The sequence below is a fragment of the Lithobates pipiens genome, unplaced genomic scaffold (assembly GCF_037356315.1).
Source record: "Lithobates pipiens isolate NorthernLeopardFrog02 unplaced genomic scaffold, aLitPip1_a1.2 Scaffold_18, whole genome shotgun sequence".
In the NCBI taxonomy this organism is placed as follows: Eukaryota; Metazoa; Chordata; class Amphibia; order Anura; family Ranidae; genus Lithobates; species Lithobates pipiens.
The window spans coordinates 429,356,401-429,381,437 of NW_027507758.1; the positions used below are offsets into that span (position 1 = coordinate 429,356,401).

The following is a 25,037-nucleotide window of genomic DNA, read 5'->3' on the forward strand; positions in this document are numbered from 1 at the left end:
AGCTGTCAGCCATTGTTAATGACGTGAAGGCTGGCATCTCGGCCCGCTCCTTAGCAACCAGCTCAATGCAGTAAATGACCACGTGAAAATATGAGGTAATTACTGCATTATTGGAACTTTACCGCGGTAGTCATTCTTAGTGAATGGAACATTTGCACAATTGTTCCCCCATGCCTTATTTTAGCATATGTTTTCAGTGTTATTAGTGAATGTGTGTCTTGTTCTGGTCATTGTTGTGATCTTGTGCGGTCTTTGTTGAGTGTGGCATGTGTTGCAATCATTTCCCTTTGGGATTAATTGAGTATTCTGAATAGCAGAAAGTAAAAAAAACATTTTCCTTCAAAATGTTTGGTCTTTTTCCATTTATATAATAAAAATTATATGAATTTCACTTGGGTACAGCGTTGCATGACTGCGTAATTACCTGTTAAAGCATGGCCTGGTCATGTGGGGTAAAACCTTCCAGAGCTGAAGTGGTTAAGGCCAGTAGCTCAAAAATAATTGCAACCCCAGACAGCCAGGAAACTAGCATTTTCAGATCACAGGAATTGGTTATCTCCATCTGTCATGGCTACCTGCCCACATATCATTATAGCGTGCTCATGACATTTATAGGAGTAAACTCTCATTTCCCAATGCAATGTCGGCTATATGACTCACGTATGACTCGCTATTTACTTATAAAATACGAGCGGTGTCTGTGGGCGGCACTCACCTCACTGACACGCCGCTTTGCTTACATTCGAAATCCAGCTCTACTATTCGCTGTCTCCGGGTTTGAAAGACATTGCGCATGCGCAGGACGCATCGCTGCCTGGATCCGCCGCGTCGGTTTACTGTACAGAATAACTTGGTGCACAGCGGAGCTCGGGACACATCGTGCCGACGGACACTTCCTGCAGGTGAGCGCCTGATACCCTAGAATCATGTGTATGTAGACGGAGACCGGGGACTAGAGCACCACAGACTACACTTTATGCCCGTGTTAGGAAGCCACGGACCTTCTCTCCTGTATTCTTCCTATCATCTACTGTGTGCAATACAAGCCAATCTGAGTTTCTTACAACATCCACTCTGTACAGCCATAGTGCCTGCTACTTCTCCATCCAACCTGCACCCCCCTGTGCCCTTCCTTACCGTCCAACCTGCACTCCCCTGTGCCCTTCCTTACCGTCCAACCTGCACTCCCCTGTGCCCTTCCTTACCGTCCAACCTGCACTCCCCTGTGCCCTTCCTTACCGTCCAACCTGCACTCCCCTGTGCCCTTCCTTACCGTCCAACCTGCACTCCCCTGTGCCCTTCCTTACCGTCCAACCTGCACTCCCCTGTGCCCTTCCTTACCGTCCAACCTGCACTCCCCTGTGCCCTTCCTTACCGTCCAACCTGCACTCCCCTGTGCCCTTCCTTACCGTCCAACCTGCACTCCCCTGTGCCCTTCCTTACCGTCCAACCTGCACTCCCCTGTGCCCTTCCTTACCGTCCAACCTGTGCCCTTCCTTACTGTCCAACCTGCACTCCCCTGTGCCCTTCCTTACCGTCCAACCTGCACTCTCCTGTGCCCTTCCTTACCGTCCAACCTGCACCCCCTGTGCCCTTCCTTACCGTCCAGCCTGTGCCCTTCCTTACCGTCCAACCTGCACTCCCCTGTGCCCTTCCTTACCGTCCAACCTGCACTCCCCTGTGCCCTTCCTTACTGTCCAACCTGCACTCCCCTGTGCCCTTCCTTACCGTCCAACCTGCACTCCCCTGTGCCCTTCCTTACCGTCCAACCTGCACTCCCCTGTGCCCTTCCTTACCGTCCAACCTGCACCCCTTGTGCCCTTCCTTACCGTCCAACCTGCACCCCCTGTGCCCTTCCTTACCGTCCAACCAGTGCCCTTCCTTACCGTCCAGCCTGCACCTCCCTGCGCCCTTCCTTACCGTCCAGCCTGCACCTCCCTGCGCCCTTCATTACCGTCCAGCCTGCACCTCCCTGCGCCCTTCCTTACCGTCCAACCTGCACCCTTCCTTACCGTCCAACCTGCACCTCCCTGCGCCCTTCCTTACCGTCCAACCTGCACCTCCCTGCGCCCTTCCTTACCGCCCAACCTGCACCTCCCTGCGCCCTTCCTTACCGTCCAACCTGCACCCCCCTGCGCCCTTCCTTACCGTCCAACCTGCACCCCCCTGCGCCCTTCCTTACCATCCGTCCAACCTGCGCCCTTCCTTACCGTCCAACCTACAACCCCCTGCGCCCTTCCTTACCGTCCAACCTGCACCCTTCCTTACCGTCCAACCTGCACCTCCCTGTCCCTGTCCTACCTAAATTCTCTGTTCTCTTCCTTACCATACTACCTAAATTCTCTGTCCTCTTCCTAACCTGCACTTCTTTGCCACTTGCCTTTCAACCAGTTACTTGCGATATTGCGGTGGACTTATTAGACACCTGATGCTTTTTGGGGACCAGTGACACTAATACAGTGATCAGTGCTAAAAAAAATGCACTGTCACTGTACTAATGACACTTATATCATCTCAGCTCATCTCAAAACATCAACTAAATCATCCTCTTTGCTACTCCAAGGACTTTCTGTTCTCTAACTCTCTTATTACCTTTTCCTATGTTCACAGCCAGGACTTCTTCAGAGCTTCTCCCTTCCTCTGGAACTCCCTACTCTGGCTCTCTCTTACTACTTTTTAGGCGATCTCTAAAAAAACGCATTTCTTCGGGGAGGCCTATCCCACCTAGTAAACGACAGTTTATTTTCTCCAGGTTTATGTTTTATATCCTCTGACCTTCCCTTTTAGATTGTAAGTTTTCACTAGCAGAGCCCTCTGAACCCCTTAATGTAATTAAAGTGGTTGTAAAGGCTTGTTTAACCACTTAAGCCCCGGACCAATTGTCAGCCTAAGGACCAGAGGTCTTTTTACAATTTCGTACTGCACTGCTTTAACTGGTAATTGCGCGGTCATGCAATGTTGTAGCCAAACGAAATTTGCGTCCTTTTCTTCCCACAAATAGAGCTTTCTTTTGATGGTATTTGATTGCCTCTGCGATTTTTATTTTTTACGATATAAAAGGAAAAAGACTGAAATTTTTTTTAAAAATATATATTTTCTACTTTTTGTTATAGGAAAAATTGAATAAACTAAATTTTAGTCATACATTTAGGCCAAAATTTATTCACCCACATGTCTTTAGTAAAAAAAAAGTCAATAAGCGTATATTTATTGGTTTGCGCAAAAGTTATAGCGTCTACAAACTAGAGTACATTTTCTGGAATTTACATAGCTTTTAATTTATGACTGCCGATCTCATTTCTCGAGGTGCTAAAATGGCAGGGCAGTACAAACCCTCCCCAAATGACCCCATTTTGGAAAGTAGACACCCCAAGGAAATTGATGAGGGGCATGTTGAGCCCATTGAATATTTGTTTTTTTTGTCCCAAGTGATTGAATAATGACACACACAAAAAAATAAATAAAAAAAGTTTACAAAAAGTTGTCACTAAATGATATATTGCTCACACATGCCATAGTTATATGTGGAATTGCACCCCAAAATATATCCTGCTGCTTCTCCTGAGTACGGGGATACCACATATGTGGGACTTTTTGGGAGTTTAGCCGCGTACGGCACCCTGAAAACCAATCACTGCCTTCAGGATTTCTAAGGGTGCAAATTTTGGATTTCACTCCTCACTACCTATCACAGTTTCGAAGGCCATAAAATGCCAAAATAACACAACCCCCCCCCCCCCCCAAATGACCCCATTTTGGAAAGTAGACGCCCCAAGCTATTTATTGAGAGGCATGTTGAGTCCATGAAATATTTTATATTTTGCCACAAGTTGCAGGAATATAAAACATTTTTATTTTTTTTTGCACAAAGTTGTCACTAAATGATATATTGCTCACACATGCTATGGGCATAAGTGAAATTACACCCCGGGATACCACATGTGGGGGACTTTTTGGGAGCCTAGCCACGTACAGGACACCAAAAACCAAGCACTGCCTTCAGGATTTAAATATAAAACGCTACCAAAAAAAACTGTTAGCGATCGCAGGGATCAGACCTGACTCTGCGAACGCTGCAGTTATGTGTTTAGTGTTTTGTAAGTGACAGTGATCGATCGATACTGCACTTGGTTGGGGTGAGCGGAGGGGCAAAACGCAGGTGCTAGCAGGTATCTGGGCTGATCCTGGCTATCCAGCATTACCAGTGACACTTATACGGTGATCGCTTGGGAAAGGGTTAACTCTAGGGGCAATCAGGGGGTTAAAACCTTTATTGGGTAGTATATAGGGGTACCTAATGCTATAAAAACCTGGCGGTGAACATAAAAAATAACTAGCAACCTAGCGGCACCAGTGACACTAATGCAGCGATCAGAAAAACGATTGCTTAGGGACACTGGCAAAAGGGGGTGAAAGGGTTAACTAGGGGCAATCAGGGGGTTAAAACTTTTATTAGGTAGTATATGGGGGTCCCGGATGCTATATAAAAACCTGACGGGGAACCTAAATAACAAACTGGCTATCCAGCTTCACCAGTGACACTTATACGGTGATCGCTGGTGAAAGGGTTAACTCTAGGGGCAATCAGGGGGTTAAAACCTTTATTGGGTAGTATATGGGGGTACCTAGCGCTATAAAAACCTGGCGGTGAACCTAAAAAAATAACTAGCTACCTAGCAGGACCAGTGACACTAATGCAGCGATCAGAAAAACGATCGCTTAGTGACACTGGCAAAAGGGAGTGAAAGGGTTAACTCTAGGGGCAATCAGGGGGTTAAACCTTTATTAGGGGGGGTAGGGGGCTACCCTGGACCTAACACTAACTGCCCTGACACTTTTTACTATCACAACTGACACTAAATGCAGTGATCAGTAAATAAATGATCACTGCAATCAGTGACACTGTGACTGGGAGGGGGGGGGGGGGGTAATTTGTGTGCATATGTGTACCTACATGTCAGTGTAGTGTTTGGTGCACTTACTATGTATTCTCCTCTTGGGACGGTCTTTTTGAGAATAACATCACTTCCTCCCTGCCTGTGTTTACACTACACAGGCGGGGGAAGCTTCTTATTCGCCAGGAGCGATTGAGAGGGGATGGCCAGAAACCAACGGCCATCCCCTCATCCCGGATCACTCCTGAAGCGAAACGGACCGCCGCAGCCAGCGGGAGGGGGTCCGATCGGACCCCCCACCCGCTGGAAGGCAAGCACGTACATGTACGTGCTTGTGCCTGTCGGTGCCATTGTGCCGACGTACATTGCCATGCAGGGGTCCTTAAAGCGGGAGTCCGCCGGGACTCCGCGTTTTTTTTTTTTTTTAAAAGCCAGCAGCTACAAATACTGCAGCTGCTGACTTTTAAAATAGTGACACTTACCTGTCCAGCGCGCCCGCGATGTCGGCACCCGAAGCCGATCTCTAGATCGTCTCAAGGGTGCTGCCGCCGCCATCTTGGGTATGGGAATCAGGAAATGGAGCCTTTCGGCTTCATTTCCCGGTTCCCTAGGGAAAGGACGGTCCCCGCTGCCTCTGGGATCTGTGTGTTTCCCAGCAGGCAGCGGGGCACTTGCGGAAAGGGGCGGGGCACTTGCGGAAAGGGGCGTAATCTACGCCCCTTTCCGCAGAGAGCTATCCCGGAAGTGGGTGCAGATACCTGTACTGTACAGGTATCTGCACCCCCTCCCCCCTGAAAGGTGCCAATTGTGGCGCCGGAGGGGGGGAGGGTTCCGATGAGCGGAAGGTCCACTTTAGGGTGGACCTCCGCTTTAAGTGGTTAAAAACAATGGAAAAAAAATAACAAACATGTTATAGTTACCTCCTCTGTGCAGTTGTTTTTGCACAGAGAAGCCTGGATCCTAATCTTCTCAGGTCCCTCTTTGCTGCTCCTAGCCCCTCCCTCCTTTGAGTGCCCCTCAGCCAGCAACTTGTTACAGGGGTCACTCCAACCGAGTCAAAGCTCCGTATAGCCATTCAGACACGGAGCCCCAACCTGGCCCCACCCCCTCTTCCCCTAATTGACAGCCGCAGGAGCCAATGGCACCACTGCTCTGTCTCAGCCAATCGGGAGGAGAGTCCTGGATGGCTAAGTGGATCATGGACATCGCTGGAGAGAGACGGGGCTCAGATAGGTAATTAGAGGGGTGCTGGGGAGGCTGCTACACACAGAAGGTTTTTTATCTTAATGCATAGAATGCATTAAAGTGGTTGTACACGCTGTACAACCACTTTTACCTACAGGTAAGCCTATATGAAGGCTTACCTCTATGTGCTTAAAATGTCTCCTAAACCTCCACGGTTTAGGAGATATTTACTAAAAAGAAGAGCGCCAATGACTACGGCGCATGCGCCCTTTAGAAAGGACATGTCGTGCTGTTTCTAATAGGGGTTATACCGTGACTGGTGGTGCGGGAGTGACATCACGTGACTCCAGACAGTCACAGAGCTGGAGTTTGGACCCCCGGGAAGGAAGAGGGGAGAAGATGGACGCTCCTGCTAGTGGGGACAGTGGAGACATCAAGGGCTTCAGTGTCAGCTAAGTGACACATAATGGGCTACTATGCGATGTATACTAGCCCATTATGCTTTACTTTTGCAGGGAAATAAAGAGGAAGGAAAACCCACTAGGATCTACTTCCTCTTTCAGATAAAAAAACATTCTGCCTATACAACTCCTTTTTAATTGTGAATGTAATTCCTCCCTTCGTTTTGTAAGGCACTGAGCAAACTGACGACATTCAATTCTGTATAATAATGATATAAGGCATTTATCACAGAAGTGATTTTTCAGTGATACTGTTGGCTATTGACTGCTAGGGTTTTTTAAATTTAGATGTAGTTTGGTTCCACGTTGTATTATAATAGTAAGGTGTTTAACCCCAGCAGGAGTGAGTGGCATCTATTCCTTCATTCTAGTAATTTGTACTCATGTATAGTAATAATAATAATACTACAATTTAAAGTCACTAGACCAACGTTCCTGCTTACTGTGGGTGATGATGATAGACAATAGTCAAAACATTTTTTTACAGAATTTTGAACAGGGTGGATTTGATTTAAATCAAGTCGATATAAATCGCAATTTAAAGTGACATCTGCTGACTTTTTTTTTTCTTCTTTCTACACCTGTAAGGGAAAAGGCATAATGAGCTAGTATGCACCGCATACTAGCTCATTATGAAATACATACCTTTAGAACGAGGCGCCGGCATGTCACTCGGTCCAGGGTATCACGGCTTCGGCGCTGTGAGTGGCCGGTGCTGCGATGGCCAGAGCACGTGGGAGTTTTCTTCCCGGCAAAGTCTGGCGTCTGCCGGACTTTCAGCCGAGGATCCCTGGTGCGCATGCGCCGCTGATGTCAGCGGCTCATTGCAGGGGGAATCTCTCCTAAACCGTACAGGTTTAGGAGATATTCTTTTTACCTACAGGTAAGCCTCCTTATTATAGGCTTACCTGTAGGTCAAAGTAAAAAATGTAACTATACGACCGCTTTAAATCACTAGTAAAAAGGCTTGATTTAATTCATAATTTTTAAAGAGTGACTGTCATCTCTGTCCATCAGCATCTCCTCCTCTGACCCGCTGTTGACACATTGACAGTCCCATTCACTTTAATAGGGCGGCTGATGATGCAGCAGTGATGCAAGGTGAGGGATGTGGCGGCAGAAGGTGAGTGGATGTCCACTAACAGGTGCTGCCATGATGGATCTGAAATGACAGGGGCTCTTTAAAGCGGAGTTCCACCCAAAAGTGGAACTTCTGCTTTAAAGCGGGAGTCCGCCGGGACTCTGCGTTTTTTTTTTTTTTTAAAAGCCAGCAGCTACAAATACTGCAGCTGCTGACTTTTAAAATAGTGACACTTACCTGTCCAGCGCGCCCGCGATGTCGGCACCCGAAGCCGATCTCTAGATCGTATCTCGGGTCCTGCCGCCGCCATCTTGGGTATGGGAATCAGGAAATGGAGCCTTTCGGCTTAATTTCCCGGTTCCCTACTGCGCATGTGCGAGTCGCGCTGTGCAATAAGGACGGTCCCCGCTGCCTCTGGGATCTGTGTGTTTCCCAGCAGGCAGCGGGGCACTTGCGGAAAGGGGCGGGCACTTGCGGAAAGGGGCGTAATCGACGCCCCTTTCCGCAGAGAGCTATCCCGGAAGTGGGTGCAGTTACCTGGATTATCCAGGTAACTGCACCCCCCTCCCCCCTGAAAGGTGCCAATTGTGGCGCCGGAGGGGGGGAGGATTCCGATGAGCGGAAGGTCCACTTTAGGGTGGACCTCCGCTTTAAGCACTCCTCGCCCCCTGACATGCCACAATAAGCATGTGATTTTTTTTTTTTTGGGGGGGGGGGTGTACCTTCTTTTTAGTGGGAATTTCTGTGCCACTTCCTCCTTCCACTTCTTGGTCACCTAGGCGTCCCCTTCCTGTCAGTGATCTTCTGGGACCTGTGATGTGTTTGGCTGGCTAATAGTAGAGTGCAGCGCAACTTGCAGCCATAAGCTGTCACGGCCAGATGCCCACAGTTGCTATGACTGTGCTAAGGGGAGAGGAGCAAGGCTTTGGGTGGCCGCATCGCTGGACCATGGGACAGATGAGTGTCTGTTTATTAAAAGTCAGTAGCTATGCTTTTTGTAGCTGCTGACTTTTTTAATAAACTAAAAAATGGATGGCACTTCACTTTAAATGTAAGGACTTATTCTTGCTGGTAATTAGAATCTTTAATATTTACAAACAAAATGAAGGTTTCCTTTTTAGAATAATAAGCTATCAGGTTAGTAAAACAGCGATATCAGAACCAATTCAATCATACAGTGTGTAGTGTACATAGGTTTTCAAACAATGGAATAAAGGAATATTCCTGAACTTTGTTTTATCTCATGGTTACTGTGAAATTTAAATTGTGTGAATGCATCAATGCAGTGCATGTTATCTCAGTTTGCAGAGTTGGATTCATTGAATGAGTTTACCAAAAATGTAAATACTGTAGAATATACAGTCTTATGCTACATAACTAAGATCCATTTCATACTAAATAAACTAAATTATTAATGTATCTTAACCACTTTCAGACCGGACCAATTTGCTGGTCAAAGACCAGACCACTTTTTGCGATTCGGCACTGCGTCGCTTTAACTGACAATTGCGCGGTCGTGCGACGTGGCTCCCAAACAAAATTGACGTCCTTTTTTTCCCACAAATAGAGCTTTCTTTTGGTGGTATTTGATCACCCCTGCGGTTTTTATTTTTTGCGCTATAAACAAAAATAGAGTGACAATTTTGAAAAAAACGCATTATTTTTTACTTTTTGTTATAATAAATATCCCCCAAAAATATATAAAAAAACATTTTTTTCCCTCAATTTAGGCCGATACGTATTCTTCTACATATTTTTGGTAAAAAAAATCGCAATAAGCGATTATTGATTGGTTTGCGCAAAAGTTATAGCGTTTACAAAATAGGGATAGTTTTATAGCATTTTTATTAATAATTTTTTATTATTTTTTTTTTTTACTAGTAATGGCGGCGATCTGCGATTTTTATTGTGACTGCGACATTGTCGGGGACCCATCGGACATTTTTGACACATTTTTGGGACCATTGTCATTTATACAGTAATCACTGCTATATAAATGCAGTGATTCCTGTGTAAATGACACTGGCAGTGAAAGGGTTAACCAGTGGGTGGCAGTGTAGGGGTTAAGTGTTCCTAGGGGTGTGTTACTAACTGTGGGGGGGTTGGGCTTTCATTTAGTGTACACTGATCTCTGCTCCAATCACATGGAGCAGAGATCAGCGTTACTAGTTGCTAGGCAGAATGGGAAAATGTTGTTTATACAGCATTTCCTCCATTCGGCCGCTCCGTGAGACGATCGCGGGGATGCCCGCGGCGATCGAGTCCGTGGGTCCCGCGACCGGACTCACTGGGGTCCCGACCAGCGCGGGAGCGCGCCGCCGGCGGCGCTCCCGATGGCACGGCGGCAACAAATATTGACGTACATGTACGCCAATATGCCTGCCCGTGCCATGTTGTCGACGTACATCGTCGTGCGCTGGTCGGGAAGTGGTTAAATAGAAAATTATCTTTAGATAGATTTTTACTCCAAAATCATTTTTAATAAATCATATATCTTTTTTAAAATCATTGATTCTCATCCACCCTGATTTTGAATGGGAGATATAGAGATATATTATTATAAACTGCTTGCCGACCAGCCGCTATCATACTGCGGCAGGTCAGCACGATCCCGCGAACCTTCGTAACTATATGTCGGCCCTTTTTAAGTGGGCTAGCAGGCCCGCGCTTGTTGCACTGTGGGGGTGCCAATGAGCATGGCTGGCGGTAACGATGACCGCCGGCCACGTGCATTTGGGAGTACAAGAGCCAGAACAGGGATGTGTGTAAACACACACAAATCCCTGTTCTGTGAGGAGAGGAGAGACAGATCATGAGTTCCTACTAGCTAGGAACAACAATCTGTCCTTTCCTCCAGTCACTCTCTTCCCCCTACAGTTAGAACACACACTAGGGAACACAGTTAACCCCTTGATCGCCCCCTAGTGTTAACCCCTTCCCTGCCAGTGACATTTACACAGTAATCAGTGCATTTTTATAGCACTGATCGCTGTATAGTTGTCAATGGTCCCAAAAAGGTGTCAAGTGTTTGATCTGTGCGCCATAATGTCGCAGTTCCGATAAAAATTACTGATCACCGCCATTACTAGTAAAAAAAAATAATGATAAAAATGCCATAAATCTTTCCCCTATTTTGTAGACACTATAATATTGGCCTAAACTGAGGGGAAAAAAATGGAGATATTTATTATAGCAAAAAGTACAAAATATATATTTTTTTTTTGTTTTCAAAATTGTTGCTTTTTTTGTTTATAGCGCAAAAAATAAAAACCGCAGAGATGATCAAATACCACCAAAAAAATCTCTAATTGTCGGGGAAAAAAAAGGACGTCAATTTTGTTTGGGTACAGTGTAGCACAACCGCCCAATTGTCAGTTAAAGCGACGCAGTGGCGTATCGCAAAAAATGGCCTGGTCATTGAGCAGCCAAATCTTCCGGCGCTGAAGTGGTTAAATTGTTCATAGAAATACTAGCCCTGCGGTGTTAATATGTATACTTTCACATATAATGTATACTGCTTGACCGTCTGACACTCCTCAATCTTCACAGATTAAATGGATATCCAACCAGTTGGAACACAGTGATACAATCCCAACAGATGTTCTTAACCTACCTCACTTTTACATATATTTTTGTTAGGGTTGCACCAATACCACTTTAAGACCAAGTACAAGTACCGATACTTTTTCCAAGAACTCGCCGATTACCGATCCTTTTTTTTAAATGTCATGTAATGGCGGCACTAATATGCAGAACTGATGGACACTGATGATGCATGGACTGTCAGATATATATATATATATAAATAAACTTTTTTTTTTAGTTTCTATGATGAAATTTTGCAAATAAGTATGGTAATTTTTGTTCATAAATTTGTGCCAAAATGTATACTGATACATATCCTTGGTTAAAAAAAAAAAAAAAGAACCCAAATAAGTGTATATTATTTGGTCTGTGTGAAAGTTTTATAATCTACAAGCTATGGTGCAAATCATTAAAAATTGATCACACCTGATGCACTGATGGCCTGTCTCATCTCTTGAGGCCCTGAAATGTCAGGAACGTACAAATACCCCTTTTTGGAAAGTAGACAGTCTCTAGGGTATTTAGTTTTTAAAGTTGTAATTTTTTCCCACAATTCTTGGGAAAATTAATTTTTATTTTTTTTACACAAAATTGTCATTTATTTCTCACACATAGCATATGCATACTTCAAATTGTACCCCAAAATAGATTCTGCTACTCCTCCCGAGTATGGCGATACCACATGTGTGAGATTTTTTCACAGCCTGGCCACAGAGAGGTCCAACATGCATCCAAGTGCAAGCCACCTGGTCCCGGTGATTTATTAAATGTTAAGTTTCCCAAGTCTGATTTTAATTCTGTCCTCTGTTAACCATGGAGGTGCTTCCAGTGATGTGTCATGAGCATAAACACTGCAGTTTTGGTTACTGAAGGCCCTTATTTATTATGCTCTTAAAGCTAACCCATCTCTCCTCCGTGTTCTTTGTTCCTAAGATTTTATCCCAATTTATGCCTTCTAGTAAGGTTCGTAGTTTAGGGAAGTTGGCTCTTTTGAAATTCAGTGTCTATGTATTCCACTTATGTTTCCTATTTGTGTGATTTATACTAAAGCCAATTGAGCTGTGATTGCTGTTTCCTAAATTGCCCCGTATTTCCACATCCATGATCAGGTCTGGTTGGTAATCAGTAGATTCAGTAATGCTTTATTTCTAGTTAGTGCGTCTACCAGCTGAACCATGAATTTGTCCTGCAAGACGTTTAGGAACTGGCGAGCCTTAGACTAATGCGTGGTTCCCTCCGCTCAGTCTATGTCTTAGTAATTAAAATCCCTCATTAAGCCGCGTACACACGAGCGGACTTTTCAACGTCCAAAGTCCGACGGACTGAGTCCGTCAGACTATTCGATCGTGTGTGGGCTGCAACGGACTTTTGACTCGCCAAAGTCCGAAGGACTTTAGAATATGGAACATGCTTCAAATTTTCCCGACGGAACTCCGCCGGACCCGGGTCCCTTCGAAAACTCCGCTCGTGTGTGTGCTATTCCGACGGACTAAAACCGACGCTAGGGCAGCTATTGGCTACTGGCTATGAACTTCCGTATTCGAATCCAGTCGTACGTCATCACGTTCGAATCCGTCGGAGTTTAGTGTGATTGTGTGTGGCCAAGTCCGCTCCGCCGAAAAGTCCGTCAGAACTCCGTCGGAACTCCGGCAGAACTCCGACGGAACTCCTTCGGAAGTCTGTCGGACATAAGTCCTCTCGTGTGTACGGGGCTTTATGATAACACTTCCCATCCTTGCTGATAATAAAACTTGTGATAGGAGATCCATCTCCCCTTCCTCCCTCAGGTTAGGGGGCCTATAGCATACTCCCAGTATTATTTTCCCCTTAGCTTCATCCCTTTGGAGCTCTACCCATAAGGATTCCACCAACTCCCTAGCTCCCTTAGTGATGTCATCTTTCACATTCACTTGTACATTATTCTTGATATATAGGCATACCCCTCCCCCTTTTTTACCCTCTCTATCCCTGTGATAAAGGGTATACCCTTGAATGGTTGCCAGCCAATCATGAGAGCTGTTGAACCAGGTCTCTGAAATTCCCACAAAATCCAAATTCTCCTCCTACAATAGTATCTGTAGTTCATCATCTTGTCTGCCAGGCTCCTAGCATTGGTGAACAAGCCATGTAGTTTAGACCGGTCACATACTATCCTCTTATTGGGTGTTCCGAGTTTGCAACTAGGACTAGTTACTACACTTACCTTGGGTTTATGTGCTTTAGTCAACCTACCACTAATGCCGCCAGTACTGTCCTCTGGAATATGTTCCGCGCTGACTATCTCTACCTCTGGGCCCTCCCCCCGTTGACTAGTTTAAAAACACCTCTAACTTTTTGGCCATCTTTACTCCCAGCTGATCTGCACCCTCATTTAGGTGCAGACCGTCTCTTCTATAGTACTGGTGATCGACCGGTCGGCCCGGTCCTCCAGGAACCCAAGCCCCTCCTTACTACACCAGCTCCGCAGCCACTTGTTTACTTCCCTAATCTCCCTCTGCTTTTCAGGTGTGGCTCGAAGTACCAGTAGTATTCCTAAGAATACTACCTTGGAGGTCCTTTTCCTCAATTTAGCTCCCAATTCCCTAAAATCGTTCTTTAGGACACTCCATCTGCCTCTGACTTTGTCATTGGTGCCAACGTGCACCAGGACAGCCAGGTCTTCCCCAGCCTCTCCCAGTAATCCGTCCACCAGATGCGTGAGGTGCCGAACCCGAGCGCCTGGTAGACAACATACAATTCGGTGCTTCAGGTCTTTTTTACAGATTGCCCTCTCTGTCCTTCTAAGAATTGAGTCCTGTACCACCAGAATCTGTATTTCCTTTCTCTTTGCTCCCCCCCTCCACTCTCACTGGAGGAGTTCTTCCCCCGGCATCTAGGAGAGTCCCCCAGCTCCAGCAGTGCTGGTCCCTGACTGGTTTCACCAATGTCACTCAAAAGAGCATTCTTATTCAGATGTTCCAGCCCTGGATCGGCCTCCCTGGCACTTCCCCCTCTACCCTTCCGGACTGTCACCTGTCTACTCTTTCCTAGTGCCTGGACCTCTTTGTCTCTACCCGCCGTGTACGTTCCTGGCTCTCCTTTAGTATGGAGGGTCTTCTCAGTGCTGACAGTTGCTTCCCCAGATTCAGAACCTGGGCTTCCAGGGAAACAATGTGCTTACATTTTGCACAGCAGTATTCGCCCTCGATCGGATGATCAAGGAACGCATACATGCTGCAAGATATACACCAAGTTGCATCTCCATACCCACTGGGCATTGTACATACTAATTTATCGAGTATTTGGGGATTATACCTTGTCCAAATTACCTAACAACTAGCTTCCTGACACTAATACTCAACAAGACTATACACAGGTACTCGCTGACCCACATACACACACACACACACACAATTACTAACGATCCACAGACACAACTCTGACAACACTCAGGTACTAAAAATACACAGGTACTACCGGACACTAATACTCAATACAGCACTCATGTACCTGTTATAACCTCCTGTTTTCCACTCTGGTTTTTTAACTCACCACTTAGTCCAAGTCCAGTTCCACTTGGTCTAAGTTCCAGCAAGCTCAAAGATGAGCATGCTCACAATGAGTTTTACAGAAAGTTATATAGGCCTCAAGCACCTGTGACCAATTAACCACTCCCCTTAATCTGTGTTTCTGTAAATTGTTCTAGATGCTTTGAGGGTGAGCAACAGTATTTAAATAAAAATAACAAACATGCCAATGCTTACTTCTCTGTGCAATCATTTTGCACAGAGAAGCCCCAAACCTCTTCTGGGGTGCCCCGCTGGCGCTCCAGGCCCCCCTCTTTATCGGCTGCCCCCACAGAAAGCTACTTTCCCTAGGGGCACCCATTCAGGCTCCCTCCTGTGTCCCGCTGCTGTGTCCATTGACAGACAGCGAGACTCGGGGCTCCCCCCCACTTTTTTCTGCACATTTGGGTGTTTAAAGCGAACACAACTTAACCATATTCATTAAAATACTCTTTAAATAGTGAGCTTTTAGTAAATGGGCCCCCAATGTGATATATGATCAAATGAAACCATATAAAAAAAGACTGTGGGATTGATTTACTAAAACCGTAGAGTGCAAAATCTGGTGCAGCTGTGAATGGTAGCCAATCAGCTTCTAACTTCAGCTTGTTCAATTAAGCTTTGACAATAAAACCTGGAAGCTGATTGGTTTTGATGCAGAGCTGCACCAGACTTTGAACGCTCCAGTTTTAGTAAATGTTCCCCTTTTTCTGATGTATAAAAACTGAAGGAATGGATAGAGGTAAAATCTTGCAATAGCTCAGTGTTTTAATTTCATTTTGTTCTACATTATTCACATTGCCTAGGATTTATTAAGTTGCTATTGTCTCTTATTTTTCAGATAATGGACCATTTGATAGAAGACCTGACATGCTCAGTTTGTTTCAACATATATGATGACCCTCGAATTCTAAAATGTTCGCATACATTTTGCAAAAACTGTTTGGAAAATATAAACAGGTCTTCTGATAGCTATGTTTGGAGAATTTCTGTTGGGAGGCTAAAATGTCCAACTTGCAGAGGGATTACAGATGTCACATTAGGGGTTCATACTCTGCCTATAAATTTTGCCCTTAAATCTATTGTCGAAAAATTTAAAAACAACAACCACTTCAGTGTTCGAACCTGTGCAGAGCATCAGGGAAAACAGTTGAAGTTGTTTTGTCTTAAAGATAGAAAGTTAATCTGTGATCAGTGTTGTGAGGTAGGACAGCATCAGAACCATCCCACTGAAGAACTAGAAAGAGCCTACAGAAAGGAACGAAAGACGGCTTCTAAACTCTTGGCTATTCTCCGTGAGCAGAATTTCACAGGTGTAACCCCTGTCATCAAAGCACTAGAAGAACAGCTGGAGGAATGCAAAACAATTATACAAGAAGATAAGAAGGAGGTTTTCAACTTTTTTGATAAAACAATTGAGGTGTTAGAGCGAAAGAAACAAGATCTTCTTGCAGCCCTTAACGATCTTGACCAAAACATAGGTGCTGTTTATTCTCCAAAAATAGAGGCAATGAAACAAATACAAGATGAAGAACTGGATCTTATATCTTTGAGCAGTACCACACAAGACGAAGATTCTCCATTTGAATACTTAGACAATATCCACACCATAGAAAAAGGGATGCATGCTTTAAAAAAGCAACAGCTATGTTCTGTTCAGGCTGTTCAAATCTGTCCCAGGGTTGGGCAGATATTAAAGGATCAGTGGAATAAAACCAGCATTATTGATGCACATAGACAGCCCACTCCAAAATTTGAATTCAGGTTCAATGCCACACGTACTGCTAACTTTTCATTCACATGGACTTTATTTGTGATGCTTTTTTTTTCTCTAATGGCATTGCTTTGCTTGGTCTATCCGGAAATGCTGTTTAAATTAACAAATTGGTGTGAAAACTACTTTTTGAAAACGATGGAACCAGTTCTTGGATGTTTTGGGATTCAGAAGTCAACTTCCCAGAGAATGACGAAACCATTTCTTGACTTTGTTTCCTACTTATATTCTTTACCCAGTACATACGTTTATTGATTTTGCTAGAGAAAAAAATGGTGGGTGTTGCAATTTTTTATGTCACGCGGTATTTGCGCAGTATTTTTTTGGGGAAAAAAACCCCCAATTTCATGAATGAAAAAAAAACTAAAGTTAGCCAAAACGCCAAGTAAATGGATGCTTAACATGTCATGCTTTAAAATTGTGTCTGCACGTGAAATGGCGGCAAAATTGCAGTTCTTAAAACTTTAAACGCCTTTACAGGTTACCAGTTTAAAGTTGCACAGGAGGTATGGTGCTAGAATTATTGCTTCCACTGTGATGTTCATGGCAATACCTCATGTGTGGTGCGATCACCGTTTACATATGTGTTCACATTTGTGCATAAGCACAGTGGGATGGGGGCGCCTTACTTTTTTTTTTTTTTTTTTTACTAACTTTAAAGAGGAAGTAAACCCTGGTGAGTTTACTTCCTCTTTCATTCCCTGCAAAGGCAAAGCATAATGGACTACTATGCATCGCATAGTAGTCCATTATGTGTCACTTACCTGACACAGGAGCCAGCGAAGTCACCGCTGTCCCCTGTAGTCCGCCGCATCCATCTTCTTGGTGGGGTCTCGCAGCTCTGCCGCTGTCATTCAGCGAAGCCGTGATGACGTCCCTCCCACGCATGGGCATGGGAGCCGACACGTGCGGAAGCTCCGTAGTTGAGAATGCCGCGCTCAGTGCGCCTGCGCACCGCTGTCTGTGCGCCGTAGACAGCGGTGCCTGTTTTCGGGCAAATATCTCCTAAACCATATAGGTTTAGGAGATATTTCTTGGACCTACAGGTAAGCCTTAATCTAGGCTTACCTGTAGGTCAAAGTGGTTTGTAAGGGTTTACAACCACTTTAATGCTATTGCAAGGGATGAACATCATCCCTTGTAACAACATGGGCTGTGACAAGTCCTCTTTATGGAGAGATCGGGGGTCTATAAAACCCTAGATCTCTCTCCCTTAGCCTCCCATACAGCCAGTCAAACACAGATTGGTCTGATCGGCTGCTTTCTGGCGACCAAGTAAACAAAGAGGCAGAATAACTAAGCACTCCTGGTTTCTGGGGTTACAGAGAGAGGGGAACAATGTCAGTTCCTCCCTCTCTCTGTTCAGTGCAGCCATCCCCGCTGCTCGTGGGCACCGCAAACATAAAGTAGAGCCCGGGGAGGTGGTGGCAGGAGGGGGGTGGGACCCCTTTCTGCCACCCACAGAAGTGATTGAGTGGCTAATTAGCCTCTTGGATCACTTCTGCATGTTAGGGAATCGCCAGCTGAAAACAAAAATACCAGAATGAAGCTTGTAGGTGCAGGCATCATTCCTGAATAACTATTGAAACCAGAGGACAACCATGGCTGTCCTCCCAGGTGGGAAGTAGTTAAAAAAACAGCAGTACTTTTAAAGTACAACTATCAGTAAATAAGCATTCTAAATTGCCTGCTGTACTTTATAATAATTAAAGTGTAAATAACAAGAATTCTAAATTAATTGTGGTCCTATAATGTACATCTGTTAGTAACAGGCATTCTAAACTGTCTGCAGTACTTTAAAATGGAGCTCTAGCCTTTCATTCTTGGCAGGTAGGCTTTTATTGCAGTTGAGACTCTGCATTTCTCTTCTGCAATAAAAACATCTTACCTGCATGCCAGCAATGTTTCTTTCTCAGTGTTCCCTAAGCCGTAAATGTACTGATACTAAGGTATGCTTTTGCATGAAGCAAGATGACCGCAGATGCAAACCTGGAAGAATGGATGAAGATGGCTGCACCAGAAGGGAGATCACCTCTCTGAATCAGAGCTGAATATTTTTTTCAAAGCGAAGACACTAGAGAATAAAATAATGGTACTTCCAATTTTTTATATCACACAATATTAACGCAAAGGTCTAGGAAATGCAAAATTTCAGTAAAAGATACACTAAAGTTAGTTTTAGGGCACACAAACACAATAAATGACCTAATTTTTCCATAGGTCGACTCTTTAAAAGCCCTCAATATGTTAGCATTGTGGAAGGAGGTCTGGTGCTAAAAATCTTGCTCTCACTCTGGCATGCGCAGCGATATGTAATGTGTATCACATTCAGATTTTCATACGTAACCCCCCTGACACATGCATTTACGTTCATATGAGGGGGCCTCAAAACATTTTGGGGGGTGATTTTTATGTGCTTGGGTGTAACTTAAATTGTTTACTATTTTAATTTTTTTTATCACATAGGGGACAAAGTCCCCTATGTTATAATTTTTTGGTGACAGGTTCTCTAAAATACCCCAAATGTCTCCCCTGTGCTTCACTGAATGTAATGCAATGCAGATCACATTGCATTACATTCATTCCCAGGACACTGAGAGGTGGACCCAGAAGTGATGTCAAAGACATCACTTTCCTAGTCAGCAACAAGGAGGAGAGGATTGTCCGCTCTGCTCCCCCCCCCCCCCCCTTTACCTGGCGGCACCTGCTATGTCGCTCCCACAGATGGGCAAGTGAGCGCTGTTACCAGGGGTGTGTGAAAGCAATCTAGTGGCAGCCCAGCTGCCTGAATGCTTCCACCTGACAGGCAAGAGAGTCTGCTTGTCAGATTTAAACACAATTCTGGTGGCTGCAGCTACTGGGAATGTGTAAAACCCCCTGCTGTCAGGTCTGTATGATGTATGGACCTGGCAGCGAAAGGGTTAAAGTGCCACTGTTGGCTACACACATTCTAAACTGTCAGCAGTGTTATGACTAGATTTAACAAAAATCCCTCAGTTTAAGAATATCTTTGCATTTAGCACTTGCTTCATTGAGAACATGTGCATTTTTATCACTTGTGCAATAATTATTTAATTGTATATTATACTGTTTTTATCTTACTAAAATATGACTTTAAGACCTCATGCACACTGGATGTTAAAAAAAAAACTTTATAAAAATGCCAGTAGCTTTGCAGTGAGTTTTTCAGCGTTTTTGCAATAGCGTCTATTAGTGTTTTTTTTTATTATTATTTATTTTTCTTTCAATGGATCAAAAGCAGCATTTATCGTCGTTTTTTGAAGTTAGAGAGTTTTTACAGCTGAAAAACTCTTCTCAGAACCCAGTAGTTTTGTGGGTTTTTAGAGCCAAAAAATGCCCCAGCCAAAAACTGCTGATACCAGCCTATGTGTGCATGGACACATAGGATAACATGATGGGGAGTTTATTGACCAGAAAAAAATGTCTGAAGCCAAAAGCAGAAGCTGTTAAAACATCCAGTGTGTATGAGGCAGTAAAGCCTCATCTTTTAGCAATTTGTTTTTCAGACAATGTAGAAAGTTGGCAAACTTTACAGAGCTTTAATTTGATCCCCACTGGGCTTTTTATTTTTTATTATGTAAATGAAAAAAAGACCAAAAATTCTGGGGAAAAGAACTAATATTTTCTACTTTCTGTTATAAAACATATCAAATTTCTTCATAAATTAAGGACAAAATGTATTCTGCTATATGTCTTTGGTTAAAATCCCAATAAATGTATGTATATATATATATTTTTTTTTTTTTTATGACAGTTATAGCGTCTACAAACCATGAGAGAGGGAGAGAGATAAATATTTTGAAAATTGATCAATACTGATGACACTGATCTGATTTCTTGAGACTCCAAAATGCTAGGACAGTATAAATAACTCCCCTAATGACCCCTTTTTGGGAAGTAATCTAATGTATTTAGTAAGAGGCATGGTGAGGTTTTTTTTTTACGTTGTCATTTTTTGTCAAAATTTTTGGGAAAATTAAGAAATTAAAGTGGAAGTCCAGTCATAAATGAAAATGTTTCTATTTAATTCTATGTAAAATATCTTTATCGTTTATCGACATTATTCATTTTCTGTATAGCTGATTGTCTGGCTTTGATTAGACTTTATAAGCTTGGCAGTCCGCTTCTTCCTTTTCTTCAGGGACAACCTTACTTCCTTATTTCTGAATTCTGCATGGGGGCCTCTCACTTCCTGAAAACATCCTTCTCTGCTACACAGGCATGTCTACTGTTCATTCTAACTACTCCTGTCTTGCCCGGTTCCACCCACATCCCTTCTATCCTTTTTAGACAGACATGCCTAGACCTGCACAGCCCCACCCCCATCCTTCCTCCTCTTCACAGATCTCCTGTCTTCATTGCCTTGTTTTCAATAGCAGTTTCTCCTGAGAGGGGGGAGGGTAGGCTTTGGAAGTATGTTCTGCTTGTTAGAAACTGTAAGATTATATTGCAACATGCCGCCAATTTTCTACAGGAGTGGTCATCAACCCTGTCCTCAGGGTCCACCAACAGGCCAGGTTTTATGTATTACCTTGGGGAGATGCAGACTAGAATACTGCAATCACTGAGCAGCAAATGATATCAGCTGTGATGTATTTCAGTTATCTTGCCAACCTGGCCTGTTAGTGGGCCCTGAGGACAGGGTTGATGACCATTGTTCTACAGTGTACAACCACGTGGATGCTTATGCACGGTGTCGCACATGCCCAGCTGAGGGAGCTACATGTAATGAGTTTAAGACTCTGTTTCCACTAATGCAACTTGTCATGTGATTTCGGACACATAGTTGGGTGACAAGTCACAGCCCATTGATTTCAAAGGCAAACGCTCCCATCTATGCAGCTTTGAAAATCAGCGACTTCGAAAAGGTGCCTGCACTATTTTGATACAACTTTTGATGCGACATGGATCCAGAGTGTAAAGTTGGATCAAAGCTGCACTCTAAATCCCACAATTTTGGAGTCTCACTAGTGGAAACGTAGCCTAAAGCCCCCATACACACTATCAGTTTTTCTGCTGAGTTTTTCCATCAGATTTACCAAAACCATATAATATGAGGTCAAACCTTAGGAATTTCAATTTGCATGCAATCAGGCAGGCCCTTGTACTACATGGTTTTGGTAAATCTGAAGGAAAAAGTCAGCAGAAAATCTGATAGTGTGTATGGGGCTTAAGGCTAGAGTGTGACTTTGATGCAACTTTAAATGCAGCGTTGATCCAACTTTACACTCTGCATCAAAAGTCACATCAAAGCAACAATACACAAACACCCAAACCATAATCTCTAGATTTGACAGACGGGAACTCTGTGACTCATAGAGTTCCCCCCTACGAGAAATTGTGTTTAGCACAATAACAAAAGCCCTAGCATATTTATAATGGCTGGGCACCACTCATTGAGCAGATAGTGGTGCTCGCAGATCCTCAATATGTCTTGATAGATGCTATGCTTACACAGGCTTATATACTAAATTAACGTTGAAGCTAACAAAGTCTTTATAAAATGTGATGTTATGGTACCAATATTGAAATTTATATTTCTACCTTTATGTCAATGCATGATGCACATATGCAGGGGCGTTGCTAGGTCTGCCAAAGATCTGGGGCTAGAGCCCATAGCAGTGGTCACCAACCTTTTTGCATGCCCGCGGGGCATGCAAAAAGCAATTTTTTTTACAGGCAATGGCTGGTGTTGGTGCTTCAATCATCATGGCATAATGGTTGATATGGTGTCAGGGTGATTGAAGTGCATTATTTCTATTGTTACACTCTAATATATAATGAAGTGGTTCAACTCCCCGTACTGCAGATTCAGTGGGAGCCCTGATGTCACCAGATGCAGTGTCACTTGCCACCATCGCCTCTCACCAGATCCAGCGTGTTACCTGCCACTAGATGTGGATTGTCACTTTCCATGTCGCCTGCTACCAGATGTGGATTGTCACTTCCCACTTGGCAGCAGATGTGGATTGTCACTTCCCACATCACCTGCCACCATTTGCAGATTGTCACTTGCCACGTCACCGGCCACCAGATGTGGATTGTCACGTGCCAACTGATGTGGATTGTCACTTGCCATGCCAGCCAGTGCCACCAAATGTGCATCGACGCTGCATTGGTGGCAGGCTGACAACACTGGTCCATTTAGTGAGAGCAGGAAAGCGGTGATGTGGGGCGGGCAGTGAGAGATGATGTCATCTCGCTGCTCCCCGCTGCACCTCCGACATTGAAGCAAGGGGGTCTGGCTGCAAAGTGGAGCTCTACGATGACAGGAAGCATGTGGCCTCCACTCCCCTGTGCTTTTGAGGGAGGAATAGCGCTGATGTATTGTGGGCAGTGAGAGATTATGTAATTTCTCTGATGCTCACCGCACCTCGCTCCAAAATTGAAGAGGTGCGGCTGTGAAGAGCACTGATGTGGAGAGAGATGTCATCTCTGCTTGTCAGCCCGCTCGCTTCTCTTTCCTCTGCCTCTCTCATGCAGCCTGCCTGCCCAGCAGCCTCAACCTGCTGGTTAGGCAGGGACCCTGCGGCAAGAGACTCAAGGCTATGGGCCCCAGATTTGGGGCTATAGCCCAAATTGCCGCCCCCTAGCAACGCACCTGCACATATGTAATGTACATCTCTCCTTTCTTAATAAGATTGAACTAAAAGTTGCATTAAAGCATTACAGGTACCTTTTTAAAAGTCGCACAGATGGGAACGGGCACAATTGAAATCAATGGTTTGTCCAAAGTCGCATGACAAGTCACACTGGTGGAAACGGAGCCTTAGTGTGGTTGCCTGTACTATGATCATTGTACACTGTGAGCTGAGACCCCATAGCACTTCCAGCTACACAGACAGTCGCCCCTCTTCCCCCTCCCATGTCCAGCTCCCTTCTCCTGAGCACAGCTATACTGTATATGTACACTGCATCCCCCGTGTCTTGTGTGAATGGGGCTATTTCTTTATTTTAATAAAGGTAAAAAAAAAAGTTTTTTTTCATTTTGAGACATAAGGCTGAGCTCACATAGCTCACATTAACGATTGCAGGGCAGAATTTAAGTGTATTGCCATGTACACACGGTCAGACTTTCCGACGGAAAATGTGCGATCGGATTGTGTTGTCGGAAATTCCGATCGTGTGTGGGCTCCATCTGACTTTTTCCATAGGAATTTCCGACACACAAAGTTTGAGAGCTGGACCTAAAATTTTCCGACAACAAAATCGGATCGTTTAAATTCCGATTGTGTGTAGACAAATCCGACATACAAAGTGCCACGCATGCTCAGAATAAATTGCGAGACAAAAGCTATTGGCTACTGCCCTCTTTATAGTGCCGTCGTACGTGATGCACATCATCTCGTTCTGAACGCTCGCATTTTCCGACAACTTTGTGCGATCGTGTGTATGCAAGACAAGTTTGGGAAAAAATTAGACGGATTTTGTCGTTGGAATGTCTGACAGGGCATTAGGATGGACTTCCACTTTAACCACTTCAGCCCTGGAAGAATTTACCCCCTTTCTGACCAGGCCATTTTTGTGAGACGACACTGCATCGTTTTAACTGATAATTGCACGGGTGTGCGAAATTGTACCCAAACATAATTTCCGTCCCTTTTTTCCCCACAAACAGAGCTTTCTTTTGGTGGTATTTGATCACCTCTGCGGTTTTTATTTTTTGCGCTATAAATAAAAGAAGAGTGACAATTTTGAAAAAAAATAAAAAAATTGTATTTTTACTTGCTAGAGGTATGGACTCCAGAGAAAGAGAGATATCATTTTGCCCCTGTACAAATCATTAGTAAGACCTCATCTGGAATATGCAGTTCAGTTTTAGGCACCAGTTCTCAAAAAGGATTTTGGGGAACTAGAGAAAGTGCAGAAAAGGACAACCAAACTGATGAGAGGCATGGAGGAGCTCAGCTATGAAGAATGATTAGAAGAACTTAATTTATTCTCTCTTGAGAAGAGATGAACCACCCTCATTAAGTCATTATTTGGAGCTATTAACTTTTATACCACCCCCTCCCTTTAGAATGTAAGCTCTACGAGCAGGGCCCTCCTTTTACCTTTTGTATTGAACTGTACTGTAATTGTGATGCCCCCCTATACATTGTAAAGTGCTGCATAAACTGTTGGCGCTATATAAATCATGTATTATAATAATAATATGATCAACGTGTACAAATACATAAGTTGGCCATATAGTGAACTTTGTGACGACCTTAAAAGTGAATAACTCAACACAGAGGACAAGGGGGTACTCCCTATCTGGAGAAAAAGATTTAATCTCAAAATACAGAAAGGTTTCTTCACAATAAGAGCTTTGACAATGTGGAATAGACTCCCTCAAGAGCTGGTTCTAGCCAGCTCAGTAGATTGCTTTAAAAAAAGGCATTATTTCCTAAAGGTACATAATATAACTGGATACTAATATTTATAGGTAAAGTTGATCCAGGGAATATCCAATTGCCTCTTGGGGGATCAGGATGGTATTTGTTTTTC

General features: G+C 44.2%; 1 protein-coding gene across 1 annotated transcript; it reads left to right on the forward strand.

Annotated features, from left to right (window-relative positions):
- Nucleotides 1-790: 790 nt before the first annotated feature.
- Nucleotides 791-24,706, forward strand: TRIM59 (tripartite motif containing 59). The gene is made up of 2 exons (XM_077488062.1): nt 791-902; nt 15,594-24,706. Exon 2 carries the CDS (start codon nt 15,597-15,599, stop codon nt 16,779-16,781), a length of 1,185 nt encoding a protein of 394 aa, XP_077344188.1. The 5' UTR covers nt 791-902; nt 15,594-15,596; the 3' UTR covers nt 16,782-24,706.
- The last annotated feature ends 331 nt before the right edge of the window (nt 24,707-25,037 follow it).

Bases quoted from the DNA above. Each gene is read 5' to 3' on its own strand.
- TRIM59 (XM_077488062.1), top strand. From the start codon at position 15,597: ATGGACCATTTGATAGAAGACCTGACATGCTCAGTTTGTTTCAACATA.